The 17,449-nt window shown below is 53.8% G+C and overlaps 5 protein-coding genes across 5 annotated transcripts; 2 read left to right on the top strand and 3 right to left on the bottom strand.

Annotated features, from left to right (window-relative positions):
• Nucleotides 1-116: 116 nt before the first annotated feature.
• E0L32_003479 (uncharacterized protein) lies at nt 117-1,888 on the bottom strand (the record flags this gene model as incomplete). Its single annotated transcript, XM_031137783.1, has 2 exons — nt 117-1,752; nt 1,800-1,888. 2 exons carry the CDS (start codon nt 1,886-1,888, stop codon nt 117-119), a joined length of 1,725 nt encoding a protein of 574 aa, XP_030998628.1.
• A 790-nt stretch (nt 1,889-2,678) lies between these two features.
• E0L32_003478 (uncharacterized protein) lies at nt 2,679-4,711 on the top strand (the record flags this gene model as incomplete). The annotated part of the gene is made up of 6 exons (XM_031137782.1): nt 2,679-2,880; nt 2,944-3,124; nt 3,198-3,346; nt 3,420-3,528; nt 3,586-3,975; nt 4,042-4,711. 6 exons carry the CDS (start codon nt 2,679-2,681, stop codon nt 4,709-4,711), a joined length of 1,701 nt encoding a protein of 566 aa, XP_030998627.1.
• A 302-nt stretch (nt 4,712-5,013) lies between these two features.
• E0L32_003477 (uncharacterized protein) lies at nt 5,014-6,964 on the bottom strand (the record flags this gene model as incomplete). Its single annotated transcript, XM_031137781.1, has 3 exons — nt 5,014-5,113; nt 5,168-5,351; nt 5,425-6,964. 3 exons carry the CDS (start codon nt 6,962-6,964, stop codon nt 5,014-5,016), a joined length of 1,824 nt encoding a protein of 607 aa, XP_030998626.1.
• Nucleotides 6,965-10,552: 3,588 nt separating this feature from the next.
• On the top strand, nt 10,553-11,650 carry E0L32_003476 (uncharacterized protein; the record flags this gene model as incomplete). The annotated part of the gene is made up of 2 exons (XM_031137780.1): nt 10,553-11,222; nt 11,295-11,650. The coding sequence occupies 2 exons, from the start codon at nt 10,553-10,555 to the stop codon at nt 11,648-11,650; spliced, it is 1,026 nt and encodes a 341-aa protein (XP_030998625.1).
• Nucleotides 11,651-12,009: 359 nt separating this feature from the next.
• E0L32_003475 (uncharacterized protein) lies at nt 12,010-17,420 on the bottom strand (the record flags this gene model as incomplete). The annotated part of the gene is made up of 15 exons (XM_031137779.1): nt 12,010-12,525; nt 12,603-12,969; nt 13,061-13,131; nt 13,191-13,330; nt 13,385-13,601; nt 13,670-14,681; nt 14,747-14,927; nt 14,983-15,137; nt 15,195-15,387; nt 15,440-15,908; nt 15,967-16,052; nt 16,112-16,177; nt 16,262-16,426; nt 16,479-16,761; nt 16,821-17,420. The coding sequence occupies 15 exons, from the start codon at nt 17,418-17,420 to the stop codon at nt 12,010-12,012; spliced, it is 4,521 nt and encodes a 1,506-aa protein (XP_030998624.1).
• Between the last annotated feature and the right edge of the window lie 29 nt (nt 17,421-17,449).

The following is a 17,449-nucleotide window of genomic DNA, read 5'->3' as shown; positions in this document are numbered from 1 at the left end:
AAGGCTGGAATGGAACCTCAAAAGCACAGTTGAATGTGTACGTTTACAATTGACATATCCCTAGCAGCACTATTCTTGAAAATACAAGATCTTGACTGAAAGAGGGGAAGTATAGCTTATGCTCCATCTAACACCTTCAAAGATGCTCGGAAGACGGAGTCACACATCTCCAACAGATGTCTCCTACTTGTCCTGGAGCACAGTAAGAAGTATGCAACGAATCCGGAACCTGCTCTCGGTGATACAGTGCTCCCAGGCTCAACCTTGAACTCCGCTGCCAGCACGTATGGCTTGACCTCGGGCAGCATCCCAAACACCCGTTCGAAGAAGTCGGGAGGCATGTAGATGCTGTCGCGGTGCATGGGGATCTGGCGATCTCCGCACCAAAACTGATGAGGAGGGCCCGCGAAGGGCTTTGACATGGCTCTGTAGCGCTCGCGGTCCCCGAGAGCTTGTAGGAATTGGAGCGCACACAAATCCACGCCGTACGTATGCAGGGTCGCCCATACTGGGTCAAACCCTGGGGGGCGGGCGTTGACCTCGATCAGAACGACTTCTGGTTGACCTTTCGGGCCTTCAACAGCGGCCAGGTCCTCAATGCCGTCCAGTTCCCGGTAGAACTTGGAGGAGTTCCGCATTCGTGCCTCTACGTGAAGGACGCCAGAGCGAAATCCTAACTTTAAAAGATTCTGATGCAAAGTTGACTGAATTAGCTTGGCTTCCGTGGGGTTGAGACTGGTAGGATGGACCATGAGTGTCTCCGCGAAGTTGGCTTCGAGCGTGGCGTCGACTGCATCGGCAGGGCAGGGGAAGTCGTCCGAGATCTCGCAGAATAAAAGCTCACCATTCCAGAGGACAAAGTTGGCGTCAATCTCTGGGCCATCGACGTACGTCTCAATCTGAACACCATATTTTGTAAGGCCATCGTCGTCCATGTCTTTGATAGCCTGGCGCAATGTCGAGATTTCATGGCATTTTCTGACTCCACGAGATGCGCCGGCCCGGCAAGGCTTCGCGATCAGAGGGTATTCAAGATTGGCCAAGCTTCCAAGGATGACAGGGTCGTCTAGCTGTGCTAGAGAGTCTAATCTGACTGACTGGATGTTGGGATTGTTGACAACCTTGCGCGTCTCGTCCTTGTGGTGTGCTCGAAGAATGGCATCCACGGGCTCAGTTGGGAGGCCCAGCAGCTCCGCTGCTTTTGCAGTAGAGATGACAAATTCATCCGAGAAAGTGACAATACCATCAACTTTTTGCTCTTTGATAGCCTCGGCGATGATCATTGGCAGCTTCGCGTCGCCAGCCGCCACATCAATGGCGATGAAGTCGTGCCGGAGATGGGCATAAGTCTTGCTTTCGAGCCAATGCCCTGGTGCGTCAAGGACTATTACAGCCATTCCAAGGGCATGGGCAGCCTCAAATAGTCCACGAGCACCGTATTGCCCTCTATTCATATCGTATAAACGGCGGCCTCCAACCATGGCCACGGTACGTGGCGTCGGCTGGGTCGGGAGCACCCAGTCGAATGAAAGACGAGTGTCGAGTTCCTTGTTTAACTCTTCTAGTGTTTCAAAGGGAGATGCATCACCAGATTCAGCCACAAGTAGTGCACCGGGTGACAATGACAATAGCGAAGTCAGAGTCGGCTCAGTGTCTTTAGGCTCAACCTCCAAGAGAGACTTGGGAGGTGCAAGGCGGATGACAGACTGGATGGCGATGCAGTGCCTCATTCTTAGCTCGAGGATGTCATCTCTGCAGAGATAGCCGTCTCGAGGAACAAGAATGACCTTGAAAGCTACCTCAAATTTGCATTCGAGACCATTTCGTGTCTGATGGCACGCACGGATGAGAGTTTGCAAGGGCTGTAGTTGTCTGTGTTGGTACCCATTTTTGACAACTTCTGAGTCTAACGGATCAATTTTCAGGAGCAGATCAAGTGATCGAACATATCTCCCCTTTCCGGCTGGCTCACAGAGGCGCCAACGACAAGTTAGCTTTATGGCAACTGCGAGGACTGGAGTTAGCGAAGGGAGTATAGACGGCTGATTCAGCTATAACGTGCAACATGCCTGAGTTGTCTTTGACTTCATCGACATTGATAGAGAAAACTTCAGTCTTTAACGATTCATTCCTTTTATCAATTCTATGTTCCTGAGAGAGGCCCAAGGAGTGCGGGGGCGGAGGGGTAATGGGTTCTGGATCCATCGCAATGAGCTATTGTTGCCTGCAAAGGTGTAAATCTAGATTGGTTGAGAGGTTTGCAAAGAAAATGTAAAGCGTCTATTTATCTCGGTATCGGACTGAATAGGTTCGGCATCGATGTGGTAGCGGGTTATTCAAGAAATCTGACCAGGGTTTTCATTCCGGACTCTGCAACTCCGCCCGGGGTAAGCTGGAACGCCGATGTATGAGAGCCACAACTGGGCTCCACCCAACTCAATCCGAGATCCATTGGCCGAATTGTCGCAGGAGAACTCCATGCACAGTCTCTTCCCGCTCTATCAATGTTGGGGTGAAGACGGTATTTCATTGTGGCTACCACAATTCAGGAAGGTCAGGAACATTCCTCGGTTGCTTTTATAGCCGATTCATATCCATGTCAGGGTGATGAGTAGGAAGTATTTATAGTAAATCAAGATTATCTCAATTACAAGATAACGGCATATTTGTGTTCTAACATGCTACTCATTTCAGGAAGGGCATTCCATCCCGAGAACGATATGGAAACCATCAGAACAGAATCAAAGAGTCGTGATGCAACTGAGAACGGGATTGAAACCTTGCGTCATGTAGCTGACTCGATACCGATTACTGGTTGGATTGCCATCGCAATTAGCGGAGCAGAGAGGCTTTTGTTCTATGCAGTTACGATTCCGTGGCGTAAGTCACACATTGTCCTGTGCCCAAGACGAGGGGCCACCTCTTGACACAGGCATCTTGCAGAGAACTACATACAGAACGGCCGCGACAGTGTCGCCGTCCCAGGCGAGCTGGGACTCGGTCAAGCTATCGCTACCAACCTCTCCAGCGCATTTTATTTCTTCACCTACGTGGCGCCCACACCCTTTGCTATCCTCTCCGATGTTTGGCTGGGACGCTATGTGACTTTATGTATCAGTGTTTTGTAAGTTGATCGAGACTGATCACCTATGATCTCGCTTTCTGTCCTATAACAGCTAATGGCCCCGTTGAACCAGTCTTAGTTTCTGCGGCTGTCTAGTACTCTTCATTACATCCCTCCCAGCTGTGGATAGTGAAACACTCAAGATCGTGGGCTTAGCGATGGCCATGTTTCTCCTCGGACTCGGCACTGGTGGAGTCAAAGCCACGGTCGCCCCATTCATAGGTAATATCTCAAGACACGCCCCGAAAAAGAGTCAAACTCAAGGGCACTACGCTGATCCGTCGTTTTTTCATAGGAGACCAGTACCCTGTGAAATCGCCACAAATCAGTGTCAATAAGAGTGGCAAACCAGTGGTTGTGGACAGAGCGTTGACCTTGCAGTACATCTACAACATTTTCTTCTGGTAAAGCAATGCGATATCGTGGCGCGGAAAGCACACAAGACACTGATATGGCTGCAGGTTCACCAACCTGGGGAGCATGGCTATGATTGCTTCTACATACCTGGAGAGGCAAGTAGGCTTCTGGGCTGCTTACCTCCTACCTCTGTGTTCAACAGCGCTGCTGCTCCCATCCTTGCTTCTCTTCCGCAAGACTTTTGGTAGGTCAAGGATGGAAGACCCATGTTGCACATTGCGTGTCGAGGAACGCATCAGCTTTGCAGTTAAGCTCGCCCCACAAGGGAATGTTCTTCCAAAGGTGGCAAAGGTTATGCTACACTCGGCCCGACATCGTTTCAAATTAGACGCAGCAAGACCCGCCTATCAAGCCCAAGCACACGGAAGGATTGTTGACTGGGACGATGACTTTGTCAGCGAGATGAGGCGAGGGTTGAAAGCTTGCAAAGTTGTGTAAGTCTTGTGTGTTTCTACTTACCAAAACAAAGGGGTGTGACTGTTGTTGACGTCCGGTGGCAGCGTCTGTTTTGTTCCCTTCCATCTCTGCATGAATCAAATCATCAACAATCTCATATCCCAGGCCGGACAGATGCAGTTGGCGGGAATCCCAAATGACACAATCCAAGCCCTTGAGCCCCTTTGCTGCGTCATTCTGGGACCACTGGCGCAAAAGGTCCTCTATCCGACACTGCGAAGCGCCGGGATCCGATTCGGTCCAATCTCGCGCATGACCTGGGCTTTCCTCATCATGGGCGGCGCTATGGCAATGGCGGCGGGTGTACAGCAGGTCATCTACACGAGGGCGCCTTGCTATCAATACCCTCTCCATTGTATGGGCGAGGAGGGAGACACTATTCCCAACGAGATCAGCGTCTGGCTGCAGACGCCCATATACTTCCTCTTGGCGCTTGCTGCGATCCTTGGCCTGGCAACGATGGCCGAGTACACTTACTCCGAAGCACCGACTAATATGCGCAGTTTGGTGCAAGCGATCACTCAGCTCGGCACGGGTGTAGGCTCGGGACTCGGGATGGCGCTCTCACCCATTTCAGTTAGCCCCAAGATCCTATGGTTGTACACGGGCTTGTCCTTTACTATGATCATCATCGCTCCAATTTTCTGGCTTCTATTTAGGAGCTATGACAAAAAGGAGAGCGCATCGACATCTTCTGAGCAAGGGCACTCCTGATATACATCTACTGCTCTTTGGTATTAGTACTTCATGTCATCCGGTTGATTCTCCTAGCTTTGTCACTGCACAAGTCGCTGCACAACAGTACGTCTAGAAGACCATGTAGTCATTCATGGGCCTATCTAGTCATGCCTAAACGCAATCTATAATGGAATCTATTACAACAGGGGAATCTCATATATGCAAGGATCGGGTATGAGAGGCTCCAAGCATCTGCCTCCAAACATCAACTTTTGTGCCTTACGGGCTCCGTAAGAGAGCAAGGCGTTTCCCTAAGTGACTAGGATATCGCTGTAAACCTAGAAGTGCGGGGCGTTCAAGAAAAGACCCATGGTGATACCACCGATGAGACCGGCAATAGGGATGGTCATGATCCAGGAGAACAGCAGGAGACCAACACTGAAAGAATGATTAGCGAGTGAACCAGCGAACTAAGAGCCATGGAACGCTTACCGTTGCCAGTTGACGGCCCTCCAGGTGCCGTTGCACAGACCGACACCAATGGTGGCACCAGTAATGCACATGGAGGTGGAGACGGGAAGCTTGTACTGGGAGAAGATGAGGGTGGTGATGGCGGCACCCATCTCCATGGAAGAACCACGGGACGGCGAGTGGTAGGTCAGCTTGTTACCCATGACTATGTTTCCCAATATTAGTGAATGTTTACGCTGACTTTTTTTTTTTTTTTTTCAAGATGAGCTGGAGCTTACCCTTCATGATGTTGAAACCGTAGGTGATGAAGCCGAAGCAGATGGTCAGAGCCATGACGGCAATCTGCCACAGGGGGACATCCGCGGAGGCGGCGGTGGCGTGGCCGGTGGACCAGGCGGAGTACATGGCGGCCCAGACACCGACGGAGTTGCCGACATCGTTGGCGCCGTGGGCGAAGGAGGCAGTGCAGGCGGTGATGACCTGGATGAAGGAGTACAGGTGCTCGACCTCGTTGGGGTACTTCTCGGCGTGGGCGTAGACGCGGGCCATGCGGCGGCCCTCAGGGGTGCCGAGGATGCCGATCTGGGCGCGGTGGATGTCGTAGTTGACGCCGTAGAGGGCGGCGACGACGATGTAGGCGGGGATGCGGATGATGAGCATCTTGAGGTTGTGCAGCTCGTAGATGGAGCCGGCGCCCATGGGGTTCTCGTGCAGGGTGCGCATGGCCCAGCCGAGGGGGCCGCGGGTCTTGCGGAGGTGGGCGTGGTGGCGCTGGCGGGCCTCCTCCATGAGGACCTTATAGTCGGTAGCGTTGGTGACGGCGTTCTCGGTGTCGCGGCCGGCGGCGGTGCGGGAGACGACGCCGTCCTTGAGGCCCTCGGAGCCGGTCTTCTCGGCAGACTCCTTGACGCCACCGCTGCTGTCGGTGACGGACTGGTCCTCGTCCTCCTCATCGTGCTGGACGACGGCGTAGTCGGGAACCTTGGCGACCTCGGCGTCGGAGGGAGCGGGGCGCTTGAACAGGAGGGGGCCCTGGAAGATGTGGAACCAGCGCAGGGTGTAGTCCTTCTTGACGACCTTGGCGTGGACGAAGGGGACGAAGAAGATGGCGGAGAGGATGGCCAGACCGAAGCCGACGCCGAGGGTGACGGAAACGATGTACCACGCGGGCTTCTTGTTCAGGCCGAGCTGCGGGGACCCCTTGTAGACGATGGACAGGGTGCAGATGGTACCGGCAACGAGGAAGAAGAAGGGCGATGTCCAGACGGCCCAGGGGACGGGGTTCTTGCGCTTGTGGACGACGAGCTTGATCAGCATGAAGATGATGGCACCAAAGCCGGCAGCACAGGCGGGAGCCATGAGCAGACCAGCGAAGATGGCACCGAGACCGTTGCCCTTCTCCCAACCCCACTTGACACCCTTGGCGCCGATGGTGGCGATACCGACACCGGCAATGGAGGAGACGAGGGAGTAGGTCGAGGAGACGTGGGCGGAGTGGCGCGTGCACCACATAACCCAGGAGGCGGCACCGGCGGAGGCGCAGGTGAAGGCCAGCAGCTGGACGGGAGCGTTGTCGTGGAAGGCCGAGATGGGGATGATGCCGTTCTTGATGGTGGCGGCGGTACGGGCACCGACGGAGACGGCGCCGACTACTTCGAAGACTAAACAAAGCAACATGGCCTGGCGGTAGGTGACGGACCGCGAGGAGACCGAGGTGGCCCAGGCGTTGGCAACATCATTGGCACCGTTGTTGTAAGCCTCGAGGAGGGCAAACATGGTGCCAATGACAAAAACGTAGGTGTAAGCTTCCATCACCATCTTGGCGGTTTGTTGTGGGGTTTCTCGGACACTGCTTGGTCAAGACAAGAAGAGGCAGAGAACACCGGCGGTTCCTGAGCTGGTTGGGCGTGAAGGAATGTTCCAAATGTTCGATGGGAAAGGAGAGGATTCTCTCCTTCTTTAAAGGGACGGCCTCGATACAGGACCCATGAGCACGTGTGCATGGCTCTGATCTGAGGGACTCTCAGCTCGCCATCTCTGGGCACGCGGCTCGGTCGCTGAACGGGTGTCCCTCCCTTCCCATTTCCAGGGGTCTGGGTACATTGCGTGAACCCATGGATGAGACCAAAAAAAAAAAGACGACTCGGTCTTCTGGTGATGGGGGCGAGTTGCATCTTGGTATGGAGCCCGGAGTGGGCGCCATGTGTGGGTGTGGCCCGCGGCGAGAGCTGCATGCAAATGCTTGGATTGCTTGAGCTTCACACTTCCACGCAGAGGTCGAGGATCGAGCACGTGGGCTCTGTCGATTTCAATTGTGTCCAGACATAAAAGGGCCAAGAGATGCCCAGACTGTGCCCAGAAACGCCGAGCCTTTTGGACTCTTGGATTATTGCGAGGTAAAGGCTCGAAAAGGGCAGATCCAGCCGGAATGCCAAGCAGGCCAAAAAGCCTTTAGTCGCGACACCATTGGCTGCGGCGGCCGATTGCACCATACATAGCGCGCTCGCTCGAGGCCCTTGACTCGGACCAGGGTCAGAACCCAGCAATCATCGCCGTTCTGCACGTATTCCGCCGCCAAGATTGCTAAGGCAACTCCCTCCCGTACCGACTCGTCCAACGCGAAGACCGACGATGGGCTAGCAATAGCAAAGAAAACGACCAGCGTGAGACAAGAGGAGACAAGCAACGCTCAAGAACGACGGGCCAAGACCGCCTAACCTGGACACCATCCCCGACCCCGGTCGAGAGCGTCCAGCCATGTCAGCCACGACGGCCAGCTACTCTGAAGGCTCTGTTCAGGACCGTGGTCCTGTTTTGTTGCTGTCAAGCGTTTGCCAAGGTTGATCCGGCGCACCACACCAGGATCTCCAGTGTGTCCATGAAGCTCTTTCACCCATCTGGTCATCTCCCTGGGATGGATCCCATGCGTTTAGCCCCCTTCATTGGCTCCATATCCGGCTTTTATCGACAGATACCTGGTGGTGGACTGGCCCCCGATTCGCTCGTTCAAAGACTCACGCCGGCTGGCAATCGAGGAGAAGAGCATGAACATGAGATCCAAATGGAGCAGCCGAACGTGGATAGGGAGATTTGCGTTGCCACATGCGCAAATCTGATATGTAATCTTCTCACTATCGTCCAACAGCTGTGCACGTGTGCACATGTGGTCATTGTGAGGTTGCCTTGATCGCATAGGCCAGCCGACACACGGCCGCATCGGCATTTCCGTCTCGGCGCCCACCTCGAGAGTTTCTAGAAAGCTTCAAAGGAGGATCCCGTCCGTCTTGGAGTCTTGGTATGCTGAATGCTTGGTCCTCTTGGTTCTCTTGTCCATCTCTTGTCCATCTCTTGTCCTCTTGGTTGCCCGTCTTGGTTCTCTTGGTGGTCAGTCTCAAGGGGCTGGGCCTGACCGAGAAGCTGAGAAGAGGCACCGGTGTGTGGCGGCGCATCTATCTTTGAATCTGCTTATCTTGCCAATTCTCAGATCCTTTGGTTCCTGGCGGGTGGCACACGACAAGAAAAAAAAAGTTCGCCCCTAACGAAATATGGTGCTATATCTGGGATCATCACTCCCAGAACTGATACACACACTTCCCCAATGGCTTCTGTTCTAGAAAGGCCTGTGCTCGGCGATCCAGACGCCTCATGCCCCAGTGATCGCCGCAACTTGACGCATCTCGCGTAGCTGATCAGCACTTCCTGGTCTTACATCGGGTGGCGAGGTGTGCAAGCTTTCCAAGGTCGGTTCCTATTTCGTCGAGCGAGCTGCCGTTTGTGTAGATTCCAAATTGGAATCATGACACGTTGCTCACTATTTTCATGATACTTTTATTAGCCACTGACGTACTATCAAGAAGACCATGATGATTTTGCAGACTCAACGGCTAGAGGCAGCAGAATTCTACTCCGATCAATCTCGCCGACACGAACACCGTGACACTCGAAGCATCCAGGGTGGTAGAGGGGGGCGATATTCTGGTACAGCGGCACAACAAGGCCGAGAACACGACAGCAGACATGTGGTCTCGTATTGCCGCGCCGCTCTTCCTCGGCTACAACATACATACACCCTTCTCGGTGACGGCGACGCTCTACCGCTGAGAATATCTCGAGGTTCACTGAGGATGCTCCTTACCCGTTGAATGTTCTTATCAGGTTACTCTGTCGTGTCAGAGCTTCTAGCCTTGACGAGTCCCGCATTCATCAGATTACTGAATTTTTTCTGGATTCAGTTCATCGATCCCGCCATGTGTGAATCTCAAGCTATTGATTCATCAGAGCCAGGACATATCGCGCGGTCTCTGACCAACGTGTCGCGTGCAACAATCTAGAACATGGGCAGACCGAATATGCTCCCAGACACAGTTTACCGTCTTCTGCAACTCATCGTGGGCCGAGCTGAGACCCTGCTGACCCCATTATCAGGCGCCTGGGCATTAATATCACTCTTGCATACATATATGTCCACCCATGAGACGTGCAGGGCTCTCACATGTGGCCTGCAGTAAGACCGGTCGTTGGTTCCGGTCACTAGTTACATACCGAGTGCATGCATATCTAGCCATGTATATACATACATGCGTTGACAAGTTCGGATGAGGCTGAGTTATCTCCACTTAGGTCCAGTCCAGGAGCAGGATGTCAAGGATGATCTCTGGTGCTCCCATCTCCTCTTGTTGTCCTCGTTTGATGCCGGATTGACACATAGTATCTCCACATCTCATGTCAAATTAGGCTTGCCGCTGACGGTCAGGACATCGAGGCAACGAGAAAAACTGTGATGATCCGAGGAGGGGCTGCTGGGTGCAAAATGGCAATTGGTCCGGCAGCCAACCAAAAGTCTCACATCTGGACTTCATACTTCTCCCACGGCGCCCGGCGCCACTGCATGGAATATTCTGTGACACAGTCCATGCATCTCTGGTCGAGAACTCGTCCGTTGTGTGGAGTCGCGGAGGTTGTCTCCTCAAAGCGAAGTTGCCAGTGTGGGGGTTGTTTTGTGAGGAAATGGAGCCCACGTGGGCAATCGATTTGCCCTCAGACGTTTTGACAAGCTTCCCGCCAAGGCTGAGCCAAGGCTCCGCCAAGGCTGCGGGCTCCTCCGCTGAACGCCCTCCGTGTCCATGGCTTGAGGCTGAGCTGAGGGACGAACCCTGCAGAGCTCCAGAAAATTCACGAGAAAGGCGCCTGTGCCGACTGCGCCGTGCTCAAACATTGCCCTTTTTGGGTCCATTTTCGGTCATGCTCGAAATGGCGTCGGTCTCGCGTTTCGTGATGTGTAATTGTGGATGCGTAGCGCGGGATGAGAGCGTGGGAGGAAGGCGTCAAATGGACAGGCGAAGCCCGTGAAATGAGATGTGATCGCGAGTGTCTCAATTGAGATCCAGCAATCCATACCTGCATACCATGTACTCTACCTCGACTGTGGGCGCCGCCCTGCTGCTCGGCCTCGCCGCCATTGCCCGGGCGGACGACAACTTCGGCGGCTACGGCTACTCGAGCAGCGCAGTCAACATCTCAGCCCGCAGCGTTGCGTGGGAGAGGGCGTACAACAGCTCCAACGCCACTGGCACCATCACATTCACCGGCTACGACGTATCTCTGCCCTGGCCCGGCAAGCCACTGGATGGCTGGACCGTCTCCGCGACTGGAGTCGACCTGTCCAAGCTCGACGATGCCCTGAGGGCTGAGGGCAAGCGTCGTGTCATCGGCGACGACGTGCGCATCGTCGCGCCCAGCTCGCTCTACAAGCAGAGCGCTAACTCCAGCGATGCCGGCCGCCCGGTCGTCAACGCCCACGCGGACTGGGTCTTTTGCGCGTGGCCGTGGTATCTGCCGCCCGCCGGCAACAACTCGCTGCAGAACAACCCAGACAACCTGCCGCAAAAGCCCGATGGCTCCTGCGGCCAATGGCTCACAGACTCTTGCATCGCCGCGCTGGAGAACGCGGCCAAGACGGCCTACGAGTTCTCCTCGCTCCAGGGCACCTGGGGCCAGAGGCACAAGTGCAAGAGTTTGGATGTACCCTCGGTCTGCCGTAGCGGTTACATGTCGCGAAGCCAGCCTATCACCGACAGTAAGCTATTCACATGACTAGGTTCAAAACCACTAACCTGCCTTGCGACCGTAACTAACTCGAGGCGTGTAGGATGGGGAGCACCCCTCAAATATCTGAATGGCTCGTCGACGTTTCAAGACGGCTACAGCCTCGACAACCGCTACACACCCGAAGACCAAAAGGCCATGTGGAAGACTATCACCCACAGTTATCGACCCATCCTTACGCTCTTTGGGCGCAGCAACTCGGACCCCAATGCCAAAGTCGAGCCAGGCTTCGCCAAACTGGTGTGCCTCCGGGCACAGGAAAAAGGTGAAGTGAACGAGCCGGCTTCTCAGGGCAACAACGGCAGCAACGGCTCCGGTGGCAAGAATAGTGCGACTGGTGTATCAACCAGTTGGGTATTGCTGCTCACCATGGTGGCCGCTGTCATGGCTTTGCACTAATGAATATAAAGAACACGAAAAGCTGCTGTATTGGAACGATAAAGTTCTTCTATTAGACTTTAGACGTTGGAAATCGCAAGTTTGGTTGTCTATTGACCTCGCACAGTCCTTACTGGTTGCCAGAGGTTGGGTCATGGCCCCCCTTACACGAGAGCGCATGAAGAGAAGGAGGAGAGAATGCTCCAAGTCATGTAATTTTGCTCAGATACATGAAAAAATAACGACAGCCTGAACCTCAGTGAAGAACTTCATGACAGACTGAATTCCTGTCCCTTAGGTACTCAGGTGTACATAGCCACAATCGAATAGAAATCTCACGCATACCCCGAGCAGTCCTTTACCTATTCCCTTCCCGCTGACTAAGGGCAGTTATTCTGTTGTCGTTTCGCGAGCGCCTCATGAATAGGCTCCAATTTCATCGTCGAAAACGACTTTGGATCGACGCGTACCGTGTCGTTGACCAGCAGACTCTCCCGGACCTCTCGTGCATTCGCCTTGGGGTGGCGAAGGGGCGCGCGGACCATGGAAATATCGCAGTTCTCGCTGACCATGTAGAGGTTGAGACCCAAGATCAGGGCTCTGACCTCGTGATCCGCCTGGTCCCAGTCCCATTCGCCCGAAATGACGACGCCGAGATAGTCCAGCAGGATGACGTTGGGGAAGCTGTCTGGGTTCATCTGGGCAGCGCCCTGCCAGAACAGGAAATCGTACAAGTTGCGAAGCGCGAGCTCCTGGAGGCCTAGGTACGTGAGCATGGTGGTGTCGTACGTCCCGATCCATTGCCCGATCAGGAAATCGTCTCCAATTTTGCGGAGGTCGGACCAGGCGTTCACGTTCTTTTCGATGATTGTCTTGCGGTCTGACGAGAAGGGCCACTACATCATGCTTTCGGTTAGCATACAGCTGCGCCGTAAGAGTAGACAGAGTGAATTCAGGTCATCAAGCCACATACCATATCCCATCTGTCCATGAAGTCTGTACCCTTGAAGATACCTTCAGACGGCAATGAGCCTTGTGCCCTTGAGCCATGCACGTCATCTGGATCGAGCATGATGAGCACGCAGCCTTCGCCGTTGTTCTGCTTCATGATGTCCTCCATCTTCATCTGGTTGAATTTGACTTTCTTGCCGTTGACCTTGAGAGAATCCTCAGAGCACCGTCGCTTGATGCCTTTGAGCAAGTCGTAGAATGCCTTCATCTCGGCCTCGTTGAATTCGCGGATCTCGTTTGTCTCACCCCCGCTCTTGGGGTCTTCATCAATTGAGTACATGTACCGAGTCCAGAGGACGATGACCTCGCCAGGATATTCGTCAGTGAATCTGTGAGGAGCTCGTTGTTAGCTTTGTCACTATACCGAGGACGCACCGCCCTAAGATCAGTGGCCGCTTCAGTTTGATTGTTAAGACTTACTTGTTCACCATTTCAACCACTTCAGTCCCCGTAATGCCAGTAGCACCAACGTGAAAGTCGCACGGCCAACACTAGAAATGCGTCAATTTCCGCGGGACTACAACATAACCTGACAATGAATATTGCTTACAGTGTGTGCCGTGTGGAAGTTGTAATCGCCGGCCGAGGGGTCAAAGGGACAGTTGATTATGCGAAGGTCGATCCAGCGGGAGCCTAGACGAAGCTGGTCATAGAGATTATGTGCTTGTGTCTGAGTGTTCATCTTGTCACCTGAGTTACCGTTAATATTAATGAGCACGGATAGGAATGCTGACTACTACTTACCAAGCCACGCGTACTTGCCAATGACACTCATTCCGGCATCGTGAGTACCTGGCATGACCACATGATTGAGGGTCCGGGGCCCGATCACGTCTTTGATCTCCTGCATCCATCCAATAGGTGGCGAATACATCGACGTGTAGTAGGTGCCGTAGTCATCGCTGCCTGTGATGACTAGATTGACCGCTCTTTGGCCTCCTCGCCCCTTGAATTCTCTCAACTGTACCGTGAAGTTAGCTTTTTTGACTGGCACGGTATAACACGGCATGCAAAAGTAATAGGACTTACACCAACACCGAGCCCACCCATGTCGATTCTGGGACGCAGCACCGACGGGGAGTCGGGGATGTGAGTTCGTGCCATGATGACAAATTTCTTGCCAGTCTCTTCGATGTGATAGTACGCCTCGCCGTTGTCGTCAACCGGGTTCGTGCCGCCCTTGGCGCCAAAGTAGTCCATGACATTCTGGCGCACATGGCCCGGAGGGACGTCGCCAAAGTCCATTCTGTCCATCTGGCAAAATTCGGTCCGATCTAACTTGAACGTGTACGGCGTGAGGTTGACGATAGTCACATAGATCTTGGACGAGTCGACAGCATCATCCCAATCTTTAATGGTGAAACCTGGACTGGGATACGATTCTCCTTGCGGTGGTCCCGAAGGCTTCTGAAACGTATTGTCTGCAGGATCGCAAAAGTTCTCATCGGGCTGAGAACCTAGTGATGCTGCGTCAAAGACTGAGATGTGGCTCCACTGGGGGTGGCCAGTCGTTGCCAGATTATCCGTGGAGAGAACGCCTTTACCGTCGGAAACGAGCGAGTACTTTGCGCCTATGGTAATCAAGTGCTGGATCCGCACATTATCGTAGTTGTCCTTCATGAACCAGAGGGCCTTCTGGCACGAGTGCTGGTCGATGCAGTCCTGTGTGTAGGTGGAGAACCAGCTATATGTACCGGCCGCTCCGATCATGATGTTCTCCGACCCGGTGATGACGACGGCCCAGGCAGTATCGCATCCGTCGAAGTCTCCTCCTTTGCAGGAATAGTCCGGATCGCTGGGGTACTTGCCCGCCTTGAAAGGGGCTGGTGCCTTGGGTGTTGGCTGGAAGTATGGGGGCTCTGTCTGCAGCATGCCCGCATAGACATTCTTGGCTTTGTAGAAGTTGTATTGGTACATGACGGCGTGCTCCGATGCAGTTCCATACAGCCATACTGGTCGCTTGCTCTCTATGAGAAGACCACGGGAGACATAGATGGACAGCTGGTCCATATTATTGCTGTCATCATCGCGAAGAGGGTCACTGTCAACTTGATTAGCAGCTGTTCTTATCATCGTCTCTCAGATGCAGGTGGAAAGGAAACGAACTCAATGAGGTGATCGGCGATCCAAAGCCACATGTTGTCGAACAATCCCGACGCCTTTGGGGTTATGTGCATCAGCATGTGAGCAGCTTGGCATTTGGCAGGATTTGTTCCGCCGGTGATGGGCGGGCAGTCGGAAGGGTTTTGGTCGGTGCCAGTTGCACCGCCGACTCGTGCGTGTACGTCTGAAATCATGTATCAGCATGCCCTCCGAATGTAGCAAGAACGAGGAATTCCTACCCCAAAGTGCTGCCGAACCCTGGCGCTCGGCCTGCACATTCCACTCAATGAGGATTGCGCCAGCGGTACCACCCTTGGTGAGCACGATGAAGTCCTGAAGCTCGACATTGCCAATATCGCCGTCCTTTCCGACGCGTAGGACTACCTTTGGATCGCTGAGGGAATGGTCAGTTCTTTGAGCTCAACTAGGGCAGGAATCTATTGCTACTTACTCCGCGTCCGAGAAATAGCTGCCGCGAGCCACGAACGAGGCCCAACATTCGCCAACTACCTTCGCGTTTTTCGGTATGGTAACAGTTCCGGTGAGGATGTATACGCCATTGTCCACAAAGAGAATCTTGCTTCCATCTGCGGCAGCATCAAACGCTCGCTGCACAGCTGCTGTGTCATCAGAGCTGCCATCGCCTAGACCATGTTCTGTCAGCGTGGTTCTATATGCGGTGTAGAAGCCGTTTACCTTTAGCACCATAGTCCTTCACATGAATGAACGCACTTGCATCTCTGTCCTCGTACTGAGGCCTCTTGCGCTCGAAATAGGGGCTCACGGGGAGACCGCCACTGCCCGAAGACACGAGGGATGCCTCACGAGATTTGGAGAGAGAAGTCACCCCATTGGCCCAGGATCTCTCGCCCTTGCTGTATGTTGGTCCCAGGACCCAATGGGTGACGGAGCCAGAGCCCGAGAGCACGGCCGTATTGGAGGACGTCACGACGCGGTTAGTAACCCCGCTGAATGCGCAGTTCTCTATGATCAGGCCAGTTGTGCCTGAGCCAGGCTTGCTCTCGACGCCCCCGATGACAATGGCTTGGCCCACATTTTCAAAGGTCGAGTCTACGAAGGCGACAGAGCCGATTGTGCCTTGACCTCCTTCGCCGAGCAGGCGGAAACCCACTTCACCTCCTGACACTTTAACTGATTTCCAGATCTGGGCATGTCCAAATTAGTCTTCATTCTGACAACAGGATCACGATGGAAAGCCTTACCCATCCCCAATCCCAAATAATCTGGACGGCCGTCTTACAGCCAATGAATGTCATCCTCTGGGCCGTGAACTGCTGGTTGCCACCGTCTATGCCCTTATTAGTCCGATAGCTGGCACGGGCAACCATGTAACCGGAATGCACTCACAAAAGCCAAAGTTGCCTCCACGGAATGTCACGTCTGACATAACACCTCCGCTTCCATTTTCTGAGACTGCAGCAAGGACACGTCAGCCAGTAGTTCTATAGAACTTGGTAATAAAAATAATACGGGGCTTTGGGGGATATCTCAGCTTACACATTCCCTGTTGAGTTGTGCCTGTTTTGGCGACAAGCTCTACATCCTGAAGGCTGGTGGCTTGGGCAACCTGGTAGTGGATGGCGCACACGTATGCGTTCGGGTCGGTCCGCGTGATATCAATGACAAAGTTGCGGATCTGGCTGTAAAATCGGCCGGTATTGACTATCGCAGCACGATCAGTATGAAGCTTTCCCTCATTTGATGTTTCACGTACTGTACCACTGTTTGGCATTCCCGTCTGGTCCAGTTCCTCCATCTGGCACGTACTCGTTTGTCGATAGCACACCAAGGCCAACGAAGCCCGCGGACGCGATGATCTGAGGCCTGTCGTTCTTGTCTCCGATCAACTGCGTCCCGAAGATAACCTGGATGGTGCTTGACACGAGATACCTGCCGGGCGGAAAGTACACAATGGCGTTCTTATTGGTTGCACCATTGCACTTTTCGGCACAGCGATCGCCTTCCATGATAGCCTTACGGATTGCCTCGGTATCATCCTGGAGTACTGTTAGCAGTCGTCGACAAATGCGGCAGCTTTGGTAGTCGTAGGGCTTACAGTCACACCATCACCCTTGGCATTGTACGGCGCAGACTTGACATTGCGAAACACTTTGTAACCGCTGGACCCACCCCAGTCTGAGGGATATGCACCTTTTCGCTCGATATGTTCCATCCAGAACGTTCCGCGCTTCTGTAAAACGTTCTGCCCACCGGTAGCATTTGCTTTTGCATCGGCCTCGGCAACTAAAGCAGCAGCGGCCGCGATCTCGGGAGTGATAGTGAGAAGAGCTGGTACCGGCTCGTCCTCGGCATCACGCTTGACGCGTGAGCTACTCCCTCCAACAGAGGTTTTTGGTGCTAGCTTGTAGATGTTCCGGGCCGGTTTGTCTAAGCGAGCTTTGTTCCGCTTCGAGGACTCCTCGATGGCCGCTTTGACAATCTTACGAGCATTTTCTATATCGGCTGGTGTAGCACCAGCGAGGAGAGGGGCAACAGTGTCATTCCCGCGGTCCTCTTGACGTGTCAGGAGTTCGGGCTTGGAGTCAGAGAAGTGTACGCCATGAATGATGCCTGCGAGAACCTCAGGTAAGGCACAAAGAAACAGGCACACCGAGAGCAGGAGGAACCGCAAGGGCACTGCTTGACTGGGAGGCATTGTGGAAGAGGTGCAATACTGTATGTTCC

Source organism: Thyridium curvatum (assembly GCF_004353045.1).
Source record: "Thyridium curvatum strain D216 chromosome Unknown NODE_15_length_556224_cov_80.126021, whole genome shotgun sequence".
NCBI classification, from domain to species: domain Eukaryota; kingdom Fungi; phylum Ascomycota; class Sordariomycetes; order Thyridiales; family Thyridiaceae; genus Thyridium; species Thyridium curvatum.
This window is presented reverse-complemented; position numbering and strand designations above follow the sequence as displayed.